Below are 22732 nucleotides of genomic sequence, written 5' to 3' on the forward strand. Positions count from 1 at the left end.
AATTGATGGCAAAGTTGGAGACAACTGTAGAGATATGACGTGTCTTGGACCATGATCCAAAGTACCCAGGTACGGTATAAGTAAACTTGTATTATCCGAAAAGATCCAAGACTTAATTTTGCTTCGAAACCCGAACTTTTTACGGGTTATAAAAAAGATTTGAGGTATTTTATGGAACTGAAAAAGCTTATACAAGTGCATATTGCTTATTACTTTATTCTAGTTATGAAAAAAAAATATATATCCATATCGAACATACAATCTATTGATTAAACCGCTTTGCAATCTCCTTAGTACAAGTCCCAGTGCCTAGAAGGCTGCAAAGGCCGTTGGGATCTCCATCTGGACAGCCTAAAATCCCAAGAAGTCCATTACAGCCCCATAAGCCAAAGAAGAGCCAAAACCTCTGAAGCAACAAAATTTTGTACTTCTGGCCTGGTTTCAACAGCCTGTACTTTCCAGTAGTATTTAAAGATATCACGAATTAGTTTTAAGTTGTTTTTATTAATTACCTCTGTGTAAATATCACGTTTTTTATAATTTAGTCAAGCTAGTTTAAGTTTCAGGTCCCCACTCAGTATTATTATCATCATAACTTCTTCATTGAAAATTTACTTCTCAGAATAATCTCCCATACCCATAAATGAGTTGTTTGTGATATTTGCACAACTCTTTCTGTGATGAGGAGAGTAAAAAACCTTTTCAGAACAACCAAATAGATTCCAAGACATGACATGAAGTTGCTCTTTGATCATATGCGTTAAATTATATTTACATTTAGATCCTATTTTCATTGATTTCTACTCAAGTTGTTCAAAAATCCCTAGTATTTCATGTATGCAACGTTTTAAAAGCTTTGGGTTTTAAACAGACCTTTAAGGTATATTCAGAGATATTTATAATTGTTTTTTTTAATCTAGTACGTTTATCTTGCCAAGCTCTAACTTCATCTGAAAGTACTCTTCATTGATAATAACTTTTATTTTTATGCTTAATCTGTTCAATTTCCCATGAAGCAACAAAAGAACAAACGTAAAGTCATTCCATAACTTTTTGATGATTATTTTTTATGGTAAGAAAATCATAACAGTCACAAAATATACCATCAGCACCGTCTATGACGTCTGCAAGCGACTGATGGCGAGTAAGGGCTTTCCCATTCCTTGTGTGGTTCACACAAACCCAAAAAGCAGACTGGCTACTTCTTGGGTGGGGTCAAGAGGTCCATCAAAGAAATTCCTACGATCTCGATGGCTGCTCATACTCAGAGGAGGTCTATTAGTAGGAGGAAGGTAGGCACAGCTATGAAGGTAGACCTGAGCTTGAAGAAAACCATGTTTCCATGCATGATAATTGGGTTTGGTTTGATTACCAAGGCGGCTCACATTTTTGACAACGATCTCCAGTTGACCTCCTCAGTGTGCATGGCCCTTCTTGGGAATGTTGTGATACCACGGCTGAAACCCACATACCCTCCAGATACAAGGTTAATGTGGATTTCAGACTCAAGCCCTTGTCACGTTGCCAAAACTGTCATCCATTATATTGACTGCCAGTTCCACGTCGATATCAAAGCTGATAAGTTGCCTTCAAACAGATCTGACCTTAACCCATGTCATTTGTATTTAAGATCAGAGCTGAGAAGGAAGGTAAACGAACATCTCCATAGCTCCTTGAAATTCCTAAAGCTCTCTGTTAAGAAGAACATGTCCAACTTGCTCAAGGAAGATGTAATAAAGGCCTACTCAGTTTTTATGACCCGTTTACAGTTGGTAATCAATGCTGAGGGTGATCATATTGAATTATTAAACAGCTAATTGTTCAATTTAAAATTCATATGGTATAAATTTGTCTTAAAATGCAATCTATTATTATTTAAACCTAATTGAAAGCATTGTCCGGATACTTCTAACCCACACCTATATATATGTTAATATATTTATTTTGGAGTTACATCATAAGAAACAGATTACTTAAGTAGCCAAATGATTAAATTTCAATAAATTATTGTTTCCATGAACTGAAAGGTCAAATAACTATAATTAAGACGCATAAATGTATGGTATAAAGTTGACATTCTTCTAAAAGTTGCCGTTGTATTAGGAACTTCTAAGGAATGCCGTCCATTTTGCTGACTTGAGATATTATTTACAAAGTGAGTAACCTTTAGCGTGATTATGGGGCAGACGGAGAGTAATAATAGGAATTCCGTTTCTTTTTCTACCCAATATACAACACAAAAATATACAAATATCATTTTACAATAAACCTATAAAAGCAAAGAGTCACCAACTTGAATCATCAGTTTGTATCAACTCTAGAAACAATAACAATGAAGGTAAATCCACCATGGATTTAAATTTAAAAAAAAACCACATTGAATCCCATTTATTTTTCAGTTCTTTCTCGCCCTTTGCCTCCTCGCCACCACAGTCCTAGCCAGACCCCAAGGAGTGGATGAGGATTACTTTGATGTAAGACGGATTTTGATATTATGTAAAATATTATTTTAAACTCAACCCAACCTTTCCTTTACCTCTCTTACCCTGACATACTTACTACATTTAGCCCAATCCTCAATACAAATTTGAATACAAAGTCGCTAGTGATGAAACTCAAACCTACATGACGCAACAAGAGACCCGTGATGGTGACTTTGTAACAGGTCAATACACCTATGTTGATGCTAATGGTGCTCTTGTGACTGTGACCTATGAGGCTGGACCTGAGGGATACTCTGAGTCACGGGATGTTCAAGAAGGATTCATCGTCATCAACGAACCCTTCTCCAGAAAATAATACAACCTTCAACTCAACCTTATATTAAATAATAATCAAAAAATACAATGAAATAAATATATTCTTACACACTCGAAAAATTGATGAAAATTCCTATAAAACTATTTAAAAAAATATCATACGAGAGTATGATTTAAAAAAAAAACAATTTGAGATCAATTATAATATTGATAAGATACAAAGTTTGAGCTTTCCATAGTACAGGATCGTGCACAACAAAAGGAACAAATCTTTTTCGGTTTTATTTAATAGCATAGATGGTAATAGCATAAGACCTTATTGACCTCAATTCTCTGAGGAAATGCTTCGCAGTCTTTGATGATGTTTAAAGTCGGAACTTTGCAGCCACGCTTTTCTCTCGAACGTATTTTTGTAATTTTTTACAACAAATTTTATTTTAGTTTTATAATTGACATTTAATCATTTCTACCTGACCTTGATCTTAGTCCTGAAAATAACACAAACTCATATTTAGAATCTACCTTATTTTCAATAGTTTTTAGAGATGATCGAAGTTTTTGGCAATAGTTATAATAAGAAAATGAATACATAAGGCAGTGTTGCTCTAACTTTTTGACTATTGTTCCACTTCAAAAGTATTTGAGCATCTGTTGAAAAGTGGTGAACGGTTATCCGAAAAAATGAATTGTCTTTTCCTAAGCTGGTATCATTATTATTTAACTCCTGCTGATTAGTGAACATCCTTTGCTACTACATTCAATAATATTCGAAACCTGATTGAACATTCGTGTGTGCTCATAAAATACGGAGAGTAACCCTGAAGATTTGTTACGGGGTTGTTGTTGGGCTCTGAGTAGAATTGAGGATTGTAGCTGTATAATTAATAGTGGTTTGTGCGTGGTTTCATTCTAGAGTCAAGATTATAAAGTTTTTAGGAAGTACGGTAAGTCGCTATCATGCGTTGGAGTAATGAGGAACGTGCAACAACTTCCAAAAAATGCTTTGACATAATATTTAATGTGTTTAAGTGTTTATTGGTGCGATTTGTGAAAATCAGTTTATTGCTTCAATTTCTAATATACAAAAAAAAACGATGTTTTCAATGCATTTTCAAAATTTAAATTTTCAAAATTATTTGAACGCAAATAACTCCACATATAGTTTAAATATAGAGCCTAAATTGGTTTTTACTAAATATGATACTACGCAAGAGTTTTAAATTGGTAAATTTGATTCCAATCGGGTAAATTGGTACCGGGTATATTCCGAAAAAAAAAACACTTTTAAGATTTTTGTAAAATTGCCTTCTCTAATTACTTAATTAACTAATTATTTACAAATAGACAATAGAATATTTTTCCAAATTAATTTAATAAATTAATAGAGAAACAAAAAAAAATGAAAAAATCACTGATTATTCAACACCAAAGTTCCGTATATTCAACAATGGGGGACATCAGCTATTTAATATGATTTTTAAAACCGTGTAAAACAAAACTTTAAATATGAACTATTATTACGAAACAAAAATAAAACTTTTCTTAATTTTTAAACTTGTTTAATAGCATTTTGGAAAAAGGATATAATGTTGGCGTACTCTGTATTATTTAATATATATGTATATATACTCATATAGGGGGCGCTGTAAAAAAATCAAAGCATTCACCATTTTTTAAACAACTTCATTAAACAAAAGCTACAGACTGCCACACCACCATGCGGATAATATAATTTTTTATTTTTTTTCATTCCTTATTGAAGTTCTACAAAGAGAAACAAATGTATCAAAAATCATGCATCTAAAAGCTATTTTTAAGTATTTAATTGTTGGAATATCCCTACAAATCTATTTGAAAATGGATTAAAGAAGAAGTACGCATTAATTATTGATTCTTATCATTATTAAATCCTAATCTCAAATCCATAGAAAATGGTTTATATAAATGGATTGCATTATATAACGACTCATGTTATTTATTCGTCAACTTTACATTGAAGTGAAGGGATTTAAGCATCTTAGAAAATACTTGCTAATATTGAATTGTTTCTCATTAAATGTATCAGCGAAGGGGAAAAGTAATTCACTAATTTTAACGAAAAGTTAACATGTGGTTTCATATGAATATCATTTAAAATTATTTAATTATATCTTTATTTATTTTATTTTATTGAACCTATTTATTTATGTTACCCTCTTGAGAAAAATTAATTATTATTGCTTAAATAAAAGAAATGCGTATTATAGACCGTTAGTGTTGTATCGGTCCTTATTTATTCTGTCTAGTCCAGTCTTTTGAACAATTCATAAGAGTGCCAGTTCCAAGGATTACTACAAAAAGAACAAACAAAGTTGAGTTTTGTCATCATAGGTTTATAGGACTGACCTGGACCTGACCGAGAGGGGACTGTTGTCTTCAGTTCTAAATAAGTACTGACACAACACAGTTGACCTTAGTTAATCATCGGAGTTCGGTGAGTTAATCTCTGAAGATTTCCCTTATGCATTTTCCATCAGTCACATAGATCGTTAATTTAGAGCCGTTAGGAAAAAAGACTGACTAGAACGGATGCTCGATAGAGCGTAAAACCTACGTCTAAAATCAAATTGAGTTGTGTATCTCAATTTGTTCCAAAGTTATGGTCGATTATGCATTTTCAATTTTTTTTGTTACCTTGGCATTTGACCTTGACCTCTCAGAACTTAATACCCTCAAACTGTGGCCATATATAATCTTCCTACCAAGTTTAATCAAAATCAATCTGTAATTTTTGCCGTAATCCTGGTGACAATCAAACAAACTGGGGCAAAAACATAGCCTAAAATCAACTTCATTACAGGTGTAATTACAAATTCAGTTCTACGACCAATTCAAAATTATATACTGTATTTCCTTTATTTGGAAATGGAAAGTTTCTTGTCTGTACGAAGAATAAATCTCCTCCTCTTAACTTGTACTATTTTCTTATACAAGTTACAGCTTTGTACAAGTTATTTTATCTGAGAAATGGCATATTCCAGATTCTTTCACTCTAGACCCCATTTTAAAAAATCAATTGAGGTTCAACAAAACGCCGGCCTCTTGTGAATGCCAGCCCTAAACAGATAAATATTTTGCACTTTCCTCAGAAAACGTTTTTGTACGGATAGGACCTTGGAGGGACCCTATTTTAGTTTCCAAAAAGATGAATTAATAAGATTTATGAATAAAATATCCATAAATTTGGATTTTTATTTTGTTTAATGGGGCTTGGTCTTTTTCATTTCTGATTTCCCTTTTGTTTCAAACAAATCATCAAACAACGATTAACAATTAACGAATAAATTATTAGTTACCTTGAACAAAATCTTAATCATCGTTTGAAATATCTTGGAATCGATGTCGACATCAAGTATATCTGATAAAATATAATATGTTTGGAAGGATTTTTTCGTACGCCGAAATTTCATCGGGAGGAAGGTTCATCCTGGTGAATTTTTTCATCAATATGTATGGAAAATCAAAGTAGAATTATTTCCTCCTTTTTTTTTTTTTTTTTTTTAATAAGACAAAGCTGTGTTTTGAAGATCATATACATTTATATTATGAATAATTATTAATAGTAGAAATGTGAATTCAAATAATTATTAAGGAAATGATGGTTGACTGCCTGTGAGACTCCGCGCATCGTTTTTAAAAGTGGCAATAATAATTATACATCACTGGTTATAAGCAATAAATACAAATAAAGAACTAAAAATTAGCATTTTAATCCTGACAATTTGAAGAATGTTTAAGAAAAGAACAGAATAGCTGTCATGACGTTGTATTAAATCATCTACAAGCAGCCGTAAAAGGAAGGAAACGAACACAAATCCAAATCCGTAAAAAGCAAGGACATTACTCCAACTCATAGGCCAACAAGAATTTACTCTTACACCTCCCGAGTAAACCTCTCCGTCATTCATGAGTAATCCCACTAGTTTGCTACTTTATACTTGGATGTTTTGTCTTCAAAAATTATATAATTCTATTTATAAAAGCTTTAAAAAATAAAAAAGTCTGTTTTGATTGCCAACTTAAAAGGTGCTCCTGCATTCTAAGACATATTTTATTCGCCACTGATAGTAACTGTAATACAAAAATAGGTTTTTTTGTTTTGTTTTTTTGTAGCTGTATGATAACGGTAAATTCTCAACAAGTGAAGGGGGCATGCCCTCCCCAGGATCGTACCCAGGTATGAGGTAAGCTAGGTCTAGAAATCAATCATTTTTCCTGAGCTTTTTTAACGAAAAATATTCGGTTCACAGTAACATGATTGTGGTGAAAAGGTTGCGGACAAAAACGTTGGGGTAATATCGTTGTGTACATTATAATTGAGAGACAAAAATGATGTGAGAAATTTCATTGTGAAGCAATATCATTGTAAGCAATATAATTTGAGTAATTTGATTGCAAGACAATATTATTATGTGCAATTTCGTTGCAATTTATATTCTATTCGGGTGAATGATGAATAAACATGCCAGAATAGAGCCCTACTAAAATGCTATAATATATTCTGGCCCACGGGCTATATAGGTGAACTGCTGGGGCCCGAGGCATGTTAAATTTATCCACCACTACTTCCCTGAGCATCAATGAACCCTTGTAATATCCCCAAATACACCCAAGCTCTCATGTTGTGTTGGTGAACTACTGGGCCCCGAGGCAAGTTAAATTTATCCGCTGCTACTTCAATGAGCTTCAAGGAACCCTTGTAATATCCCTAAAAACACTAATAGAAAAAGGGAGAACGTATATTAAATACGAATTAAAAAAGGGAATTAGTTAAATGGAGGAAGAGGAGGATTAGCAAATTAATTTGAGTATGTATCTTTACTCTTATTTATGGTTGAAGAAAGAACATAGCAGGCTTGCAATGGCAATGACAATAAATAAATCACAAGGTCAAATGTTTAAAAAAATTGCTATATATTTTTTAAAAATCAGTAATTTCGCATAATTATATATTGGATTTTCAACACGGCGTTACCTCACGTACACAAAAGTACCCTGTTTTTTGTTGTTAGCTGTCGATTCCTTCTTCTCCTTTCATACGTCATGGCTATTTCATAATTTATTCTTTTCGATAAATAAATAAAGTAATAAAGTATTACATACTTATGCTCCGTTTTTAAAAGGACAGGAATACAATTTTTTGTTCATCCCTCGTCGTTAATATAATATAGGATATTGGCCATTTTATTATTTTTATGAAGAAATTTGGACTATCATACACTAATACAAATGTATAACTACTCTTTTAATAAAACATTAAAAAGCAATATTATAAAACAGTGTCGAATAAAATACTATCTAGATTTTAATAATATATAATTCATTTTAAAATTTGTTAAAGAAATAATATGACAGTGATAGTCTGGGAGTACATAAGAGTTACATGACAGTTGGTATGATTGACTTATTTGGCTAACCAGATGATTTTAGGGTATTTTTCTGTCTCTTTTTGGAGGAAAGGTTGCGTCATGCACTAAAGGTAACGAAGTGTCAGGAGTGTCAAAAGGGGGTGCAGGTTTGATTATATATACATTAAATGGAAAGAAAACTACAAAAAATATTCCACATACGGAGGTTTTACAATAGAAATTTACCTATTATATAATTATAGTTTATAGCAGATCGTTTTAGTTAAGAATTTTTACATTATCAAACTAAATATAAATAAAGTCTTTATAGTTGGCTATCTTTAAGGTAGCGTGTCCGTATTATAGAAAAATATTCAATAAGTAATTTAAAACAAAGATCCATAGTGAAAATATGTAACTCCAAGGAATTTTGTTCCATTTTGTAGTTCCCATTTTTTATAGGGATGTACTAGCAAATAGTCAACATTATCATCATATTTCTTCAAATTGTCGCCTTGTAAAAGGAAGATCGTGGCAATCGAAGGAAGATACTTCTAACTTGACCATCCATCTCAAGCAATGTTCAAATTCGGATTCCGAATTCCACTAGGGACAACGGTCGGAAAATTCGTTCAAGTAAAACTACTATACCTCATTAGGGAGTAGAGTGAACTCTTTCCTGGGAAACGAGATACCAGGATCGAAACAGTAAAGCGATCCATTCACGATGAGTAGAGAATTTTAATACTTCCAAGTGGGATCACTTTATAAAACAAAATACAACAAAAATCATATATATCGAGTTCAGAACAAGATACAGAATCAATAATAACACTTTTTAATCATCAAAAACACTTTTAAATAAGTTTTATTAATCATATTTTTAATTTGGGGGTGGTTTTAAGGGGGGGGATGACTCTGAACAATAATACCTGAATTACCATAATCCCAAATATTTCAGAATAGACAATGTGGATTTGTTTATCACCCTCGTGGTGAAAAATTGCAATATTTGTTTATTGTTGTGAACTGAATAAAGAATATTCAATTACTTATTATTGCTAATAACATCACTAATAACAGTCAACCGGCTCATATGAGTGTTCAAAATCGTAAAAAGAAGACCTATTGTTACTGTTCCGACAATAATGCTTATGGAAAAGGGCTTGAAAACTTAAAAATATTTATTTCCCCACTTCATAATATGGAACAAAGAGAACTCTGGATATCAAGGCTATTAAAAGGGTCAATGAGGATGGGACCATGTGGAAGCCTCATTATTGGAGTTGCATATATTCCAAATATTTGTATTACCAGAAAATACAATTCCACTCGCGGGGACTGACTACTTTCCGACATTAATTCCAACGTCCCATGTCCATCCCAGAACCTGAGATAAAGAACGTCACGGCCGTTTCTTGAAACGAAGATATATGCAGAAGAGACTGGAAGTACAAACGAACAAAGTTGATTCAAGTGTACGTATATTTGACACAGTGATAAATTTAAAGAGTATTTAACACTGGTATGTTTGATATTTTAGAAGTAGTTATTTCGTGTCTCAATAATGTGTATTTTTATAATTTCAGAGACTACGCAAAGCGATAGCGAATTTCAATCTATTTCTCATTTACCCATTTTTTTCTCACACTTTGATGGTAAAAATTTATTGTGCGAGTTTAACGCCCAGCCCAGCAATTCCAAAATGGCAACCACTATATCCAAGGTTAACCACATAAATAGGGAACTTCGGTTGATATTACAAGAAGAATTTAAAAATCTTTTCTCAATGAAGAATTTAGTGACAAACGAAGACTTTAAAGCATGTTGTAGAGTAGAAAAGTGATTTTTCGATTGTTTTACTGTTTCAATTTAAGTCAAAATTCAAAAAAATGCTAGGCTTGCCATTAGTTGATCGTCTCCTTTTCTTCCTTGTCAAACTTAAGCATACCATGTCATTTACATTCTGGCTATTATATCACAGCAATTTATAATAAATTATCCAAATATTACCGTAATTATTGACAATAGTGAAATCGAGTAGAGATTGAAACATATGTTTTAATCTGGTTTCAATTTTTCGCCCACGAGAGATTTGATGAGCCCTAGACGACATGTTCCTCATGCCATCCAATGTTTCTAAAGCAATTTTTAAGGATTGTTTAAGAGTCTATAAAAAAAATTTTAACATTAAATTATTTCATCTAAGTTAATACTTATAACAATTTTATAAAATTAACTTTATATTAGATTTTAAGCTCTTTCTCTCACTTTGCTTTTTGTTCTTACATTTAATAAAGAATATGTTTAGTCAAGCAATTGGGTACATGTATATTAAATTGCTTATTAAAAGACTTAATTATGATTAGACCTTAACTTATTACATAATTTTTAATTATTAATAAAGGTTGAAGATGAAATTAGAAATTTAATATTCCAGCTTTAACATTAGATTATATTAATTTCTAAAAAATTCCTGAAATTTTAACTTTAGTCCCAAAAAAAAAATTATCCGTCCCAGAGAGTTGACTTTCGAGACTCTTAAAGATGATTCTGCCATTTGACATCAAAGTTTTAAATAAAATCTGAATGGACTTTTCCGTTCTAAAAATACATCAATAATACCTTTTGATAACTCAGATTGTGTTGAATTTTCGTATAGCTCGGGAACAGCCTTCAACATGTGAAAAACTATTGAATTTTCCCCATCAAATTCTTCCAGCTGACGAGTATAGTTGGTAATTTCTTCCTTATTAGTTGGTTGAAATCATGGCATTAGTGCTGGATTTTGAATGTCTAGTTACTGATCAACTTGTGTGTCCTTCGAATAAAGCAATTCCCCTCGGGTAGATGGAGCTGACCAGACACAAGCTTCGTCTGTTCGACCTTCATCTCTCTCTTGATTTACAAAGAAAATAAGCCCACAAGTATGCTTGTAATGTACATAAAGCACGTTCAGTTGAAAATAAGTTCTAGGTGATAGGGGTCCTTATGGACAGACATCTCCGGAACACAACGTCTAGAAATTCTACAAGGGGTTTCACAGTTTCGGATTTCATTCACATTAAGTATATGATTTGCAAGAGCCAACTTTTCCTCTTTGAATAATGTTGATTGACGCCATACAAACGTACAATAAATACTCGAGAAACCTGTTTTTATTCTCATTTTTTCACTCATCCTTAATAAATAGCAAGTACACAAATATTTGCAAAAAATAGTACACCTTTTGAAAAAAAACACTACGACAATCAGTTTAGTAATAACTAATTGTCAACAAATATTGCTATTTTTCACCACTTGGGTGATAAACAAACTCATATTGAGAGTTCTGACATTGTCTATTCAGTTGATTGAGAGAAAAACTGAGATCTGTTTTGGATTATGGTCTCAAAGATAAATTCCTTTTTTTTTTGGTTGAATTCATTTGTACAAAAGGAGTGTTTCCCTGTGTAATGTATCTTTCGAATGCTGGAACGTTTTTATCAACAACTATTACCTTTAATTTTCATCTATACAATAATTTTATTTTCAAACATGACTCTGAATATATTATACTCTAAAAACGTGATTTGAAAAAAGTCTTGAAAGCCCAAAACTAATGCAGTTGAAAATTTTAATGGACATTTTCGTGTTCATGCCTTAAATAATAACAATAAAGGTGGCCTTTAGACGGCGGCCGTTTCAAGACCTGAATAATAGACTATAGTGAAATCAATTATGATTGCCCTTTTTGGGGGTACAAAGCCTATATTGGCCGACGGAATATGGAAGAGGAAAAAATTGATACCGCTCACATTAGAGCAATTATGATATCTGCTGCAGCAAGGTATACTGCATTTAAATTGAAGATACCGAACCTAACCAACGATGCATCGTGGAGGTACACATTTGGATTAATAAAATAGTTCCCATCGACATCTGCTAGGCATTAGAAAACGTTAAAACGTATCATCAACTATTACAAGAAGCATGTCGTGAAGTCCGAGGTCCTGGAATAGTTTATTTTATTTTATTATAAACTTGAGTATTTTAATAATTTTAATTTTTTTTTGTTTGGAATTTATATATATATATGAAATATGATTTAATGATTTGTAAATGATAGTCAATGACAAGAAATTTAGATCTTTAAATAGGAAATTAATTTTAAACTATAATGGTTATTTAAGTATGCATATATTACGCAAATTTCCTGTTTGTATTTAAATAAAGACCTTCCTGGGGAGAAAAAAAAAATTCCTTGCTAAGCAGTTTGATCATTAAAGATTTTATTATGATACAATTTCATTGAATGGAATTTGATACTCTAGTTTATTTTCATTGAAATTATATTCACAGAATCAACCTATTGTATGATAAGAAATTGTCACGAGAGACTCAATTCTATTTTGTAAAATTTACTTGGGCCAACAGGTTGTGCAGGTGAACAACTGGTCCCTAAAAGGAATCAAAAACTATCGCGACCACTATCCTGAGTATCAAGAATCCCTTCTAATATATTATAATACACCCGGCCCACGGATTACGCAAGTGAACTGCTTCTCCACAAGGGGAACACAATCTATTGCCACTGCTATAGAACACTGAGGAATGATTCCTTGCAAGGCTCAAACTGCTTTCTTACATTGAGCTGTTTTAAGACATTATTTTTTGTCCCTAATCTACCGGGTGGGGGTGATAAGTAAATGCACGACTTTGGCGTGCTATAACTTTGTAATTAATTGTCGCAGAAAGTTAAAAAAATTCTAGAGGTTGTATGAAACCTTAATTAATGTTGTGTAGAAAATAAGTTTGCTTTGACGCCGCCTCCTTATTGAGATATTTGACCATAAAACAGTTGTGTAAAAAAAAAATGCAGAGCAGATCTTGGCTGGAGAAGAAAACAAGAGCATAGTAAGGACATTTGGAGTCCACAGAAACAATGTTTGGAGGATCAATAAGAGGCTGGACGAAAGGGGCCCTAATTTTAAGGACCTCCCACAACCTGGACATTCTTGTGCAGTAAGAAAACCTTCAAAAATTGCTGAAGTGAAAGCCTCAATTGAAGCCAACCCTTCTTCAAGTCCACGCAAGCATGCTCGAGACCATGGGATGTCACTTCAGACAATGATGAACCTTTTGGCCAAGGATTTGAGCTTGAAGTCTCTTACAAAGACAAGAGTTAAATTGTTAACCTCAGAAGAGGCTATACCTGTGCTTGAAGATGCAGAACAAATTCAAGAAGAAATCTACGGGCCTTATTTTTGTCTTTTCCGACGAAAAAAACGTTTTTGGTTTAAAAATACCATAATTGAAGGAATGACAGGTACATAGCACCTTCAGTTAGCTCTGTCAATCCTTCTGATAGACTTGTGAGCAAGCCAAAGAATCTTGCCAGCTAAATGAGGCTTGGTTTTGTTAGGATTTATCGGAAAGCTTTTTCTCCCATATGGTTAAACGGAAGTGTCAATTCAAAGAGCTAGAAGCAAGTACTTCAGAGTCAAGTTATTCTACGTCCTGAGACAACTTAAAGTTGTGGGGGCTTTATGGATGCAAGATGGAGCCCCTGCCTATACATTCAGTAGTATCTTTCCAAGAAGCTGGGCTCGGAGTGGTTTTGGGCGAAAGAGGTTTGGCCCCCATCTTCACCAAACCTGAACCCCCTTGATTTCAGCATTTGGGGGTTGCCTGTGTTAAATCTCCTACAAATTTGGAGTCTCTTAACGCCACGGTTAATAAAGCCTAGGCCAATATGTCTACCAGCTTTGTCAAGAAGGCCTGTGCTACTTTCAGAACAAGAATTTACATGTACATACCTTGAAGCTAAAAGCTCAGTTTTTGATAAATAAATCTTCCTTTAGGTGTCTTGTAACCACCAAAAAGATTTTAGTTGTACAAATTAATTTGTGACCTTGGCAGCACTTTTAATGTTGTATGTCTGGCGTGCACCAGCTACTCGTCCACATCCGATATATCATATTTTTTCTTCTACAGATGATATATCGGGTGGGGACGAGTAGCTGGTATTTCATCTACTCGTCCCCACCCAATATATCATAAATGGATCAGTCTTCTTAAACTGCCTCGAGGATAATTGCATCATCCTGTTTGCTTGTTATTCTTGCTTTTGATTAGCTCATCTCTGTTGCACTTGGCCGTCTTGAGTAGATTGCCAATGTGAGTACTTTAGATATATGCAATAATCTTCCTTTTTTTCCCCTCGAAACGCTGGAAGGTTCCGAAGCTTGACATTTAAGACTGAAAATGGAACGTTTTTGTTCTTCGGATAGAGATTGTTAACAGAATACCCATTTCTTGTCCTCAATCGGTGTTCTCTCCATGCCCTCCACTTCGGGCCTTTTCTGGTCTATATTACCACACATTTCTTATAGATGCTACTCCGTGTTTATAATTGGATAAATATAATACCTCATGGCTTACCTTAATTATATAGCCATACATTACTTGGTATGACGTTCGCCCCATACCAGAATGAAAGCGGTGATTCTTGGCAGACTGAAAAAACCACTCTCTATCAGCCAACTTACTTGTCTTGTTGTCACATTGCCACATCATAAGAATATCTCCATTTGATCTCTCATATGATTCCTGAGATGATGACTGATGAAATTTTCCAAGCACAAGTTCACATACACAACATGGGGGACGAGGTATATTATAGACTATTATAAGGGGTCGTTAATAGTCAATGAAGTGATGGTGGTTGCTTTTTGACCAGCGGTTCACTTGCACAACCCATGATATTATAAACCGTGTATTATGGGATATTGAAAGGGGTATTTTATGCTCAGGGAAGCAGTGGGTAATAATCCCCCTGTCGGACCAGTAGGTCACTTGAGCAACCCATGGGCTGGGGTGTATCATACGATATTAGAAGGGATCCTTGATAATCAGGATAGCGGTTGCAACAGATTTTGATCTTCCTTATAGACAAGTGGTTCAATGGCGTAACCCGTGGGCTGGGATGTATTATAATTTATTACTCAAGATACTTGTGGCGATAGATTTCGATCCACCCTAGGGCCCATCTGTCCATCTACACAACCTATTGGCCAAGATATATTTTGCAAAATAAAATGTAATCTGGAGAGACAATTTCTTATTATACTATAGTTTGATTGTCTAAATAGAATATAAATTTCAATGAAAATAAACTAGATCAGGGATGTCTAACCTTTTGATATAATAGGCTGTATTGGACCTTAAATATTTTAATGTGCCAAAGAATCTATAAAGTTAAATTTCTTGAAAAATGGTCACATAAAACAAAACTATTAAATAAAAATTATTTCAATTTTAGACCAAATATAAAAAAGACCAAATCTAATTTTTCAAGGCCAAACGACTTAAAAAAGCCAAAAGGTATCCAGCGATCTACAGGTCGGGCATCCTCGCACTAAATTATCAAATTGCTTGCAATGAAATTGTATAATAATCAAATTCTTAATGATCAAATTGCTTAGCAATGAATTATTTAATAATCAAATTCTTAATGATCAAATTGCTTAGCAATGAATTGTTTAATAATCAAATTACCCACAATCAATTCCCTTGACAACGTAAATTAAGTTGAAATGACCATTTACCCCTCTATTGAAAATTTTATAGATTGCCCGCTCTGACGGGAATTTTGCACATTACCCGCTCTAACGCCCGATTTTTCACATTGCCCGTATTATATATGTATATACATATATATTAGCGGTAGTACTCGGCATTGCATTGAGTATTAGGCGTCGACGATTATAACTAAAAATCATTGAATCAATTCATATGAATTTGAACAGAATTTAATATCTACGTTTACCCTAGTGCCATGATTATGTACCTTTATCTTTATATTCGATCATTTTACTCAAAATATGGGCGTGGCACAAAAAGTTTTGCTTGCATTACCATTTGAAGGAGTCGATTTTGTCTAAATTTATCTAAATAGTGGCATGTATTGGTAGGCTTTTATTATTTAATCATCTTTCCTACTGTCCAAAAATGTTTTAACCAATAAATTAATACTTAAAATGAAGGAAGTATATTAAGATTTGAAAAAAATAAATCCTTGAGATATCCTAGATATTTGCCTGCTAGCTTTTCAATTAAGTCAGACAGAATTGTAAAATTAATTGCTCTTCTAAAACTAACCAAAGGATTCAATCGACAGAGGAAAGATTTCTTAGAATTTGGAAATTTTGATGTGATCAAAAGATTGATCGCATCTAATTCAAAAAAGTTCACAAATTTATTAAATGTTTTTTTTAGACAAAGCAATCAGAGCATCATTAAAAACAGTTACGAAGGTGATCGTCATACGAAGTTAACACTATAATGAAATTCCAACTCTTGTTTGATACTATCATCTTTCAACTGAACATTGATATTTACATGGAAGTTTGATTACATTCAGCAATTTGAATCATATTTCTACATAATTTATTTTTGATTTATTTTCTTATTTCATAATCGTCAAATCCCTTATGATCGGTTGTCCAACTATGTGTACATTTGATTTTAATAGTTCACATACCAGTAATTTCTATTATTTAAATCACAATCAATAAAATTTAAAAATTAGCTCTGATACTTACTTCATTGGATTTGGAGGTGAGTGTTTTTGATCGTTTGAATATCGAAAGTAGTTCTAAATAAAAAATCATTATTATATTATGTTGTATGACTTGAGATAAGGAAATTCTGTAGCATAATTTTAAAATTGCTCTTAATTATTTTACAAATAGAAAATGTCATAGAAGAAGGTCATTTTCAAATGCCTATAGATGTCATAAAATCGGGTTTTGAAGACGGGAAATAACAACTTTTTCGTCAAAATATAACAGAAGATTGAATTAACAGATCACTCTCAAAAATGGGGCACCCTATTACACACGGAATTTTTTTTGAAGAAGCTGACCTTTTCTGTGACCCTTAACCTTTAATATGACCTTAAAATATTTTAAAACTACTGCTTGAAGTATATAAGGGATTTAATTATAACAATATTCGTGAGTTTTTTCTTATTGCTTTGATAATAGACTATAAAAAAAACTCTTTCAGTGTTGAAAAAGTAATTTTCGGGGTAGGGGGAGTGTGTTTGGCTGCTGATTTTAATTTGCTCATTTTTATAAATTAACACCCCCCCCCCTAATTGTATGGTGCCAAATACTAATCTGGATAGGGATGGCCAGAAATTTAATTTTGAATCTTTAAAAAAACATGTGATGCCTTTTTTAGAGAAACCATTTCGAATGACATTTTTTTAATAAAGAAAATTCTAATTTCTGTTAAATACCTTTATTTTTTTCTCGGGGTAGATTAGATTTAGCCTTCATTTAGTTTAATAATATTTAGTAAAATTACTTCTTTGATAACTGTAATACCGTTAGACCATTAAATGGATACTTTTATCGCCTTTTACTGACACATAAACTGTGCTTATTGATATTTATGTATTATAAACTCGAGATCTAAGACTCTTAAATGTATAAAATGATCAATATCGAATATATGAATCAATGCAAAGGTAAAGTCAAGGAAGAATTATGAAATGAGAATAAAATCTGTAATGCTGTATAATTAAATGGGAACAAATTATCTAAGAATTGATTTTTATATTAGAAAGACTTAGGGACAACGATTTTTGCTCTTTTTGTTCGACTAATTTTTGTGTTTAATGTAATCAGTCATCAGAGATAGAGAGAAAGAGAGAGGTTCAATTTTTATTAGAATCATAGCATCCAAGGAATTCACATCACAATGGGTAATGCAGGTGTTAAAGAAAAATCAAACATCCTGGGTGGTCGAGGCCCTGTTGTGGAAACAATTGCACAGCTTCAAACTCATCAAGCAATGTCGTCGCAGCCTAAATCATCTGTTGACACAACCAACTATTTGAGCAAGAAGCAGAAGGATCTCCTTAAAAGAGCCTGGGTGGCTCTTCATAATAACTTGAGTTCCGTAGGAATGACAACCTTTATTAAGATGTTTGAAACTCATCCAGAGGCTCTTAAATTCATGATCCCAAAATTGACCCAAGAAGAAGAAAAAAAAACTCAATCAAACTATTCCTTGGACTCTCGATTGGGTAGGACAGGCTAACTCTTAATATAATTAATACATTTATTAAGGAAACAATATATAAATATCCACATACTATATAGATCCATGGCACTCTGAGAAGCTTCGGGAGCATGCACATCGTATCATGAAGACTGTGTCTGATGTTATTTCTCTTCTCAACAAAGATGAAGAAAAGATTGAGGAAATGCTTGTGGCTTTAGGAGGAAAGCATCACGGGTTTGGTGTCCATATAGAAATTCTGGAGCTTATGGGACCACATTTTATTTCGGCAATTTATCCCACATTGAAAGAGACATGGACTGAGGAACTCCAGGAAGCTTGGCAGTGTCTTTTCAATTATATCATTGCTCTCATGCATATTGGTTTTGATCAAGCTCTCCTGGCCAAAGTCAAGCCAACATGGATTAATTATTTCGATTGATTTGTGAAGATGAGGAAGGGCCAAGAGTCCTGTATATTTATGAAGTATTTATAATTGCTGTTTATTTATTTTTTCTTTAGAAATGAAAGTACATATTATATTATTTCCTTGATTAATTATATTACTTAGCGACATCAAAGTTTATGTACCTCCAGCTCTTTATTTTTATACAAAAATGGTCAATTTATTTGTAAAATCCTATATTTAATGAATACATGATTTCCTTAAGTCCCTACAGATATCCTTATTTAAAAATAAAATCTTCTTAAAAGGATTGGGAATCACTTGAATGCTTAATGACAGCTTGGCGTTTCGATCACTATTGGGATAAGAAAAAGTATCACCATATTAATTAACAATAAATTTTATTTGTACGATGTATATATTCAAGTAAGTATGTATATATATTTATATATGTATAAGAGCGCTAAGTCTGACAATACCAATACGAGTTTGTAGATAACAATCATAGATTCAAATGTTGTAATGATCTTACAACCTATGAGTTAAATAAAAAATAGATTAATTCATAATTAGAATAACGAAAATAAAAATGTTCAAAAATGACATTTATGTGATAAAAAATAATGTGTAGAAAGATATTTAGTTGTGCCTTGAGCTTAGTGGAATAACCCCGACTCCAACACCTCCCTCATGTGATTCCATTGAAGCAACGAATTCCCAATTATCAGTCTCTGAGTCATATACCTCTACTGTGGAGAGATTTCTCATTCCATCATAGCCTCCAATAGCCCACAGTTTATTCATATTAGCAACCAGAGCAACTCGACTTCGTATAGCGTTCATGGGTGCGATATAGGACCATCTAGTGAAAGAGAAGTACGGAATGAGGTACATATTTGTACTAATAAAATGTGAAACTTACTTGTTTGTGACAGGATCAAAACACTCCACTGAACTAAGGAATGAGCTCCCATCATACCCTCCGCATGCATAAATTTTTCCATTCAGCGTAGCCACACCTAAGCGACATCTTTTTCTAAGCATAGGAACAACTTCCATCCATAAACCTGATTTGGGATCAAATGCCTCAACAGAATTAAAGATTGACAACCCGTTGTGACCTCCTAATGCGTAAATTTGACCAAATAGCTTAGTTACACCAGCTGCAGAACGATTTTTGGTCATGCTGCTAACGAGAGTCCATGAATTTGAGACGGAGTCATAGCGTTCCACAGTATTTAGGGACGAAATCCCATCAAATCCCCCACATACATAAAGATAACTATCTAAAGCTATTGCACCAACAGCACTGAAACACAAAAAGAATAATGTATTACTAATTAAAGGATCATAATACTTCATTTTACGAAAGACGTCATAGAAATCAGCGATCAAAGTGAAAAGATCATATCTCATTTAATTTTTAGTTTACTCTTTTTAAGGAAGACATCTAAATAGTTGAGTCCTCAACCTAAATTAAAACTAAAATTTAACCGAGATCCCCCATCGCATTTACATCATTTATAAACGAAAATAAACGAAATTATGAAGAATATTTACCTTCTTTTGAAATTCATATCCGCAACTTTGCTCCACCTCTTGCTAGCGGCATCAAATACTTCAACAGTGTTTAATCTATCACTACCATTATATCCTCCTACAGCATATAAGCTGTTATTCATGACCGATACACCAACGCGACTTCTCAACATAGACATGGCCTCAGCGTTTCTCCAGTGCCCGATAGAAGGATCAAATACTTCAACAGTACTAAGGGGGTTTCCAGACCTTGTTTGACCCCCGACAGCATAGATTAGACCAGCCATATCCTTACATCTTCGAGGTCGAGTACGAAATGATCTTAAAAGCATACGTCTTTCAGGCATTAGATGAAAGTCCTTTGCTTCATCTACTAAATCCCTACATTTGTGACAATTTCGGATGAGCTCATCTGAGCAAACAATATCTGATAAAAAATGTGGAGTGAGTAATGGAAGACGGCATTTGGAAAGAAGTGAGGGTAGAAATCTTTTACGGTCCTCTTTCTCATGTTTAGTCCAATTCATGATGGAGTAAAAAAACTGCGGATTCATCTTGGATATGAAGCTCATCATAGTTAACAATTTCATCTACCTAAGAAAGTATAAAACAAAGATTGAATGGACATGAGTGAAATTATGTTAATAAATGTAGAAAACCATACTTGACTAAAAGACAGGGCCAAAAACTCTGGATTTTTGACAACAGTCTCAAAGAATTTTTGTATATATTTTTGACAAGCCTTGACAAGAGAGATACAGGTACCTAGATTATCAGCAAATTGCCTCACTCCTAGTACATTGGAGGGAGAGAGGCGCGTCATGAGGAATTCTTCGCAGGCATCCTTCACTTTAGTGAGTTGGAAAAAGGAGGCCCCAATGATGAGATTTTGAACATTTGAACCGGAAATGGAGATTTTGCCAGTGTAAGCAAAGTTGATGAGAGTTTCTAAAGCGCTTGGGTCCACCACATCTCCTCGGATACGGATTTCTTTGCACTTGGACTCTACAAGAATAGAAAGAAGGAAATAGACTGGGAGACAGAGATACCCCTGGAAACCCATACCTTGGAATGCGTCGGAAGAGGTGAACATGGCGTGAAAGTAGGGAATGGCTGAAGCCAGGACAACTCGATGAGCGGGAAATACGGAGTCTCCGACAAAGAGATCAACGTCGCAAAGCTTTCCCTCCCTCCTGATGGACTCCATCAGAGAAAAGGCGAGATGGGGAAGATCGGGCTGAGTGAAGAGAATGCAGTCCTCCCCGTCACTCAGATGGATCTCGTTCAGGGAAGGCTCATCCATCTCGTCCAACGTCACACGGAACAAGGATGGAGTCGTTGACATCCTCTTGCAAGTCGGGAGTCTTTTCAACAACAATCACTACCTACACTTACAGATCAATTAGTAATCACTAATCAGGAACTAAAAAGGAACTCAATTAAAACTCAGTCCTGAGTCCCTCGCTTTCAAGCTTCATAAATAATATCAATATTTCAATGTTAATTAGTAGTATCCACAACCTACAACCATGAGCGTTCATCCCCTTCTTCTGTAGCCATCACTCTGTTCCTCTAACAAACAAACACCCAGATAGTAGTAACTACTTTCACATCCATGTTTAGTGTTGGAAATATGTAGCATTAGTGCCTTAATTAAATAACTATCTATATAATTATTAATATTATAATAAAAGCTACTATTCTAAATAGCATACATAAATTTAAGAATATACATAGACTGTGCACCATGAACATTTCGAGGTTTGAGAGCCAAATTGTCGTAACTCAAAAATTACAAATATTAGTGACCCCCTAGAAGTCTAATATTTAATATGTGTACTTGAAAAAAAAAAAAAAGAAGATATTCAGAGTATCCAATCAATTTCTAAACTAGTTCCATTTTATTGGAAAAAATTGGAAAACACCATTATTCAATATTCATAATGAAGGGATGAAGTTTCCAAAATAAATATTTGATTTGCGACAATTTGCCTCTCATCCCACAATATAAATTAACTCTTCATCATTTTCAACTGATGGAAATCCAGTGTATGTATACATACAGATAAACTTGGCATTATTAATATGGATTTGAGATAACATAGTAGCCCAAATATCCCCAGTTCCTGAGACATTTTTGAAAATTCATTTCTGATTAAATAATAAACAGACTAAAGCGCATTATTGCAGTGTATTGACTGAGTATTATTTATATTCCACATATATACTTTCATAATCTTTTAAATACAAAATATAGCTTCTTATAAAATAAAATTAAGTTATTATATACAAAAATATAAACATTATTTGCAGGAAAAACGGATTGTTTATTAATGCTAAAAATACATATCATGGAGGGACATGACAGTGTACAAAAAGAAGACTGCATACATGGGATCTTAAATTTATAACGTGTTACACTAATTGCACCAATTAATAATTTCTCCCTAATAAAGCATTTTCACTGATGTCATAAATGCATTATAATTAAAGGTCATGCTAATTTGGGAACTCAAAGTGGATATTTTTACAACATAAAATAGATACATTTTCTATCAATCTTGATGAAACTTCCTTGAATGGCTTCA

General features: G+C 33.3%; 3 protein-coding genes and 1 long non-coding RNA gene across 6 annotated transcripts; 3 read left to right on the top strand and 1 right to left on the bottom strand.

Moving 5' to 3' along the window:
- Positions 1 to 2259: 2259 nt before the first annotated feature.
- Positions 2260 to 2879, top strand: LOC121124328 (cuticle protein 7-like). The gene is made up of 3 exons (XM_040719514.2): positions 2260 to 2338; positions 2400 to 2474; positions 2569 to 2879. Exons 1-3 carry the CDS (start codon positions 2333 to 2335, stop codon positions 2797 to 2799), a joined length of 312 nt encoding a protein of 103 aa, XP_040575448.1. The 5' UTR covers positions 2260 to 2332; the 3' UTR covers positions 2800 to 2879.
- A 6281-nt stretch (positions 2880 to 9160) lies between these two features.
- On the top strand, positions 9161 to 12385 carry LOC121119154 (uncharacterized). Of its 2 annotated transcripts, XR_005864694.2 has the most exons (4): positions 9161 to 9624; positions 9736 to 11073; positions 11123 to 11276; positions 11585 to 12385. It is a non-coding gene; the product is annotated as an uncharacterized lncRNA (long non-coding RNA). The 2 variants fall into 2 exon arrangements; XR_005864695.2 differs by lacking the exon at positions 11123 to 11276 and having other exon boundaries at positions 9162 to 9624; positions 9736 to 9975; positions 11340 to 12385.
- A 4241-nt stretch (positions 12386 to 16626) lies between these two features.
- Positions 16627 to 21522, top strand: LOC121119186 (neuroglobin). 2 transcript variants are annotated; one of them, XM_071888566.1, is made up of 3 exons: positions 16627 to 16747; positions 17824 to 18224; positions 18301 to 21522. In XM_071888566.1, the coding sequence occupies exons 2-3, from the start codon at positions 17897 to 17899 to the stop codon at positions 18639 to 18641; spliced, it is 669 nt and encodes a 222-aa protein (XP_071744667.1). In that variant the 5' UTR covers positions 16627 to 16747; positions 17824 to 17896; the 3' UTR covers positions 18642 to 21522. The 2 variants fall into 2 exon arrangements, with proteins under 2 accessions (XP_071744667.1, XP_040569738.1); XM_040713804.2 differs by lacking the exon at positions 16627 to 16747 and having other exon boundaries at positions 17469 to 18224.
- On the bottom strand, positions 18990 to 21705 carry LOC121119175 (kelch-like protein 18). Its single transcript, XM_040713793.2, is given in 6 exon segments — positions 18990 to 19467; positions 19528 to 19914; positions 20166 to 20683; positions 20685 to 20738; positions 20809 to 21149; positions 21210 to 21705. Coding segments are annotated over 6 exon segments (1803 nt in total). The 5' UTR covers positions 21490 to 21705; the 3' UTR covers positions 18990 to 19244.
- Between the last annotated feature and the right edge of the window lie 1027 nt (positions 21706 to 22732).

This window comes from Lepeophtheirus salmonis, chromosome 1, assembly GCF_016086655.4.
Source record: "Lepeophtheirus salmonis chromosome 1, UVic_Lsal_1.4, whole genome shotgun sequence".
NCBI classification, from domain to species: Eukaryota; Metazoa; Arthropoda; class Copepoda; order Siphonostomatoida; family Caligidae; genus Lepeophtheirus; species Lepeophtheirus salmonis.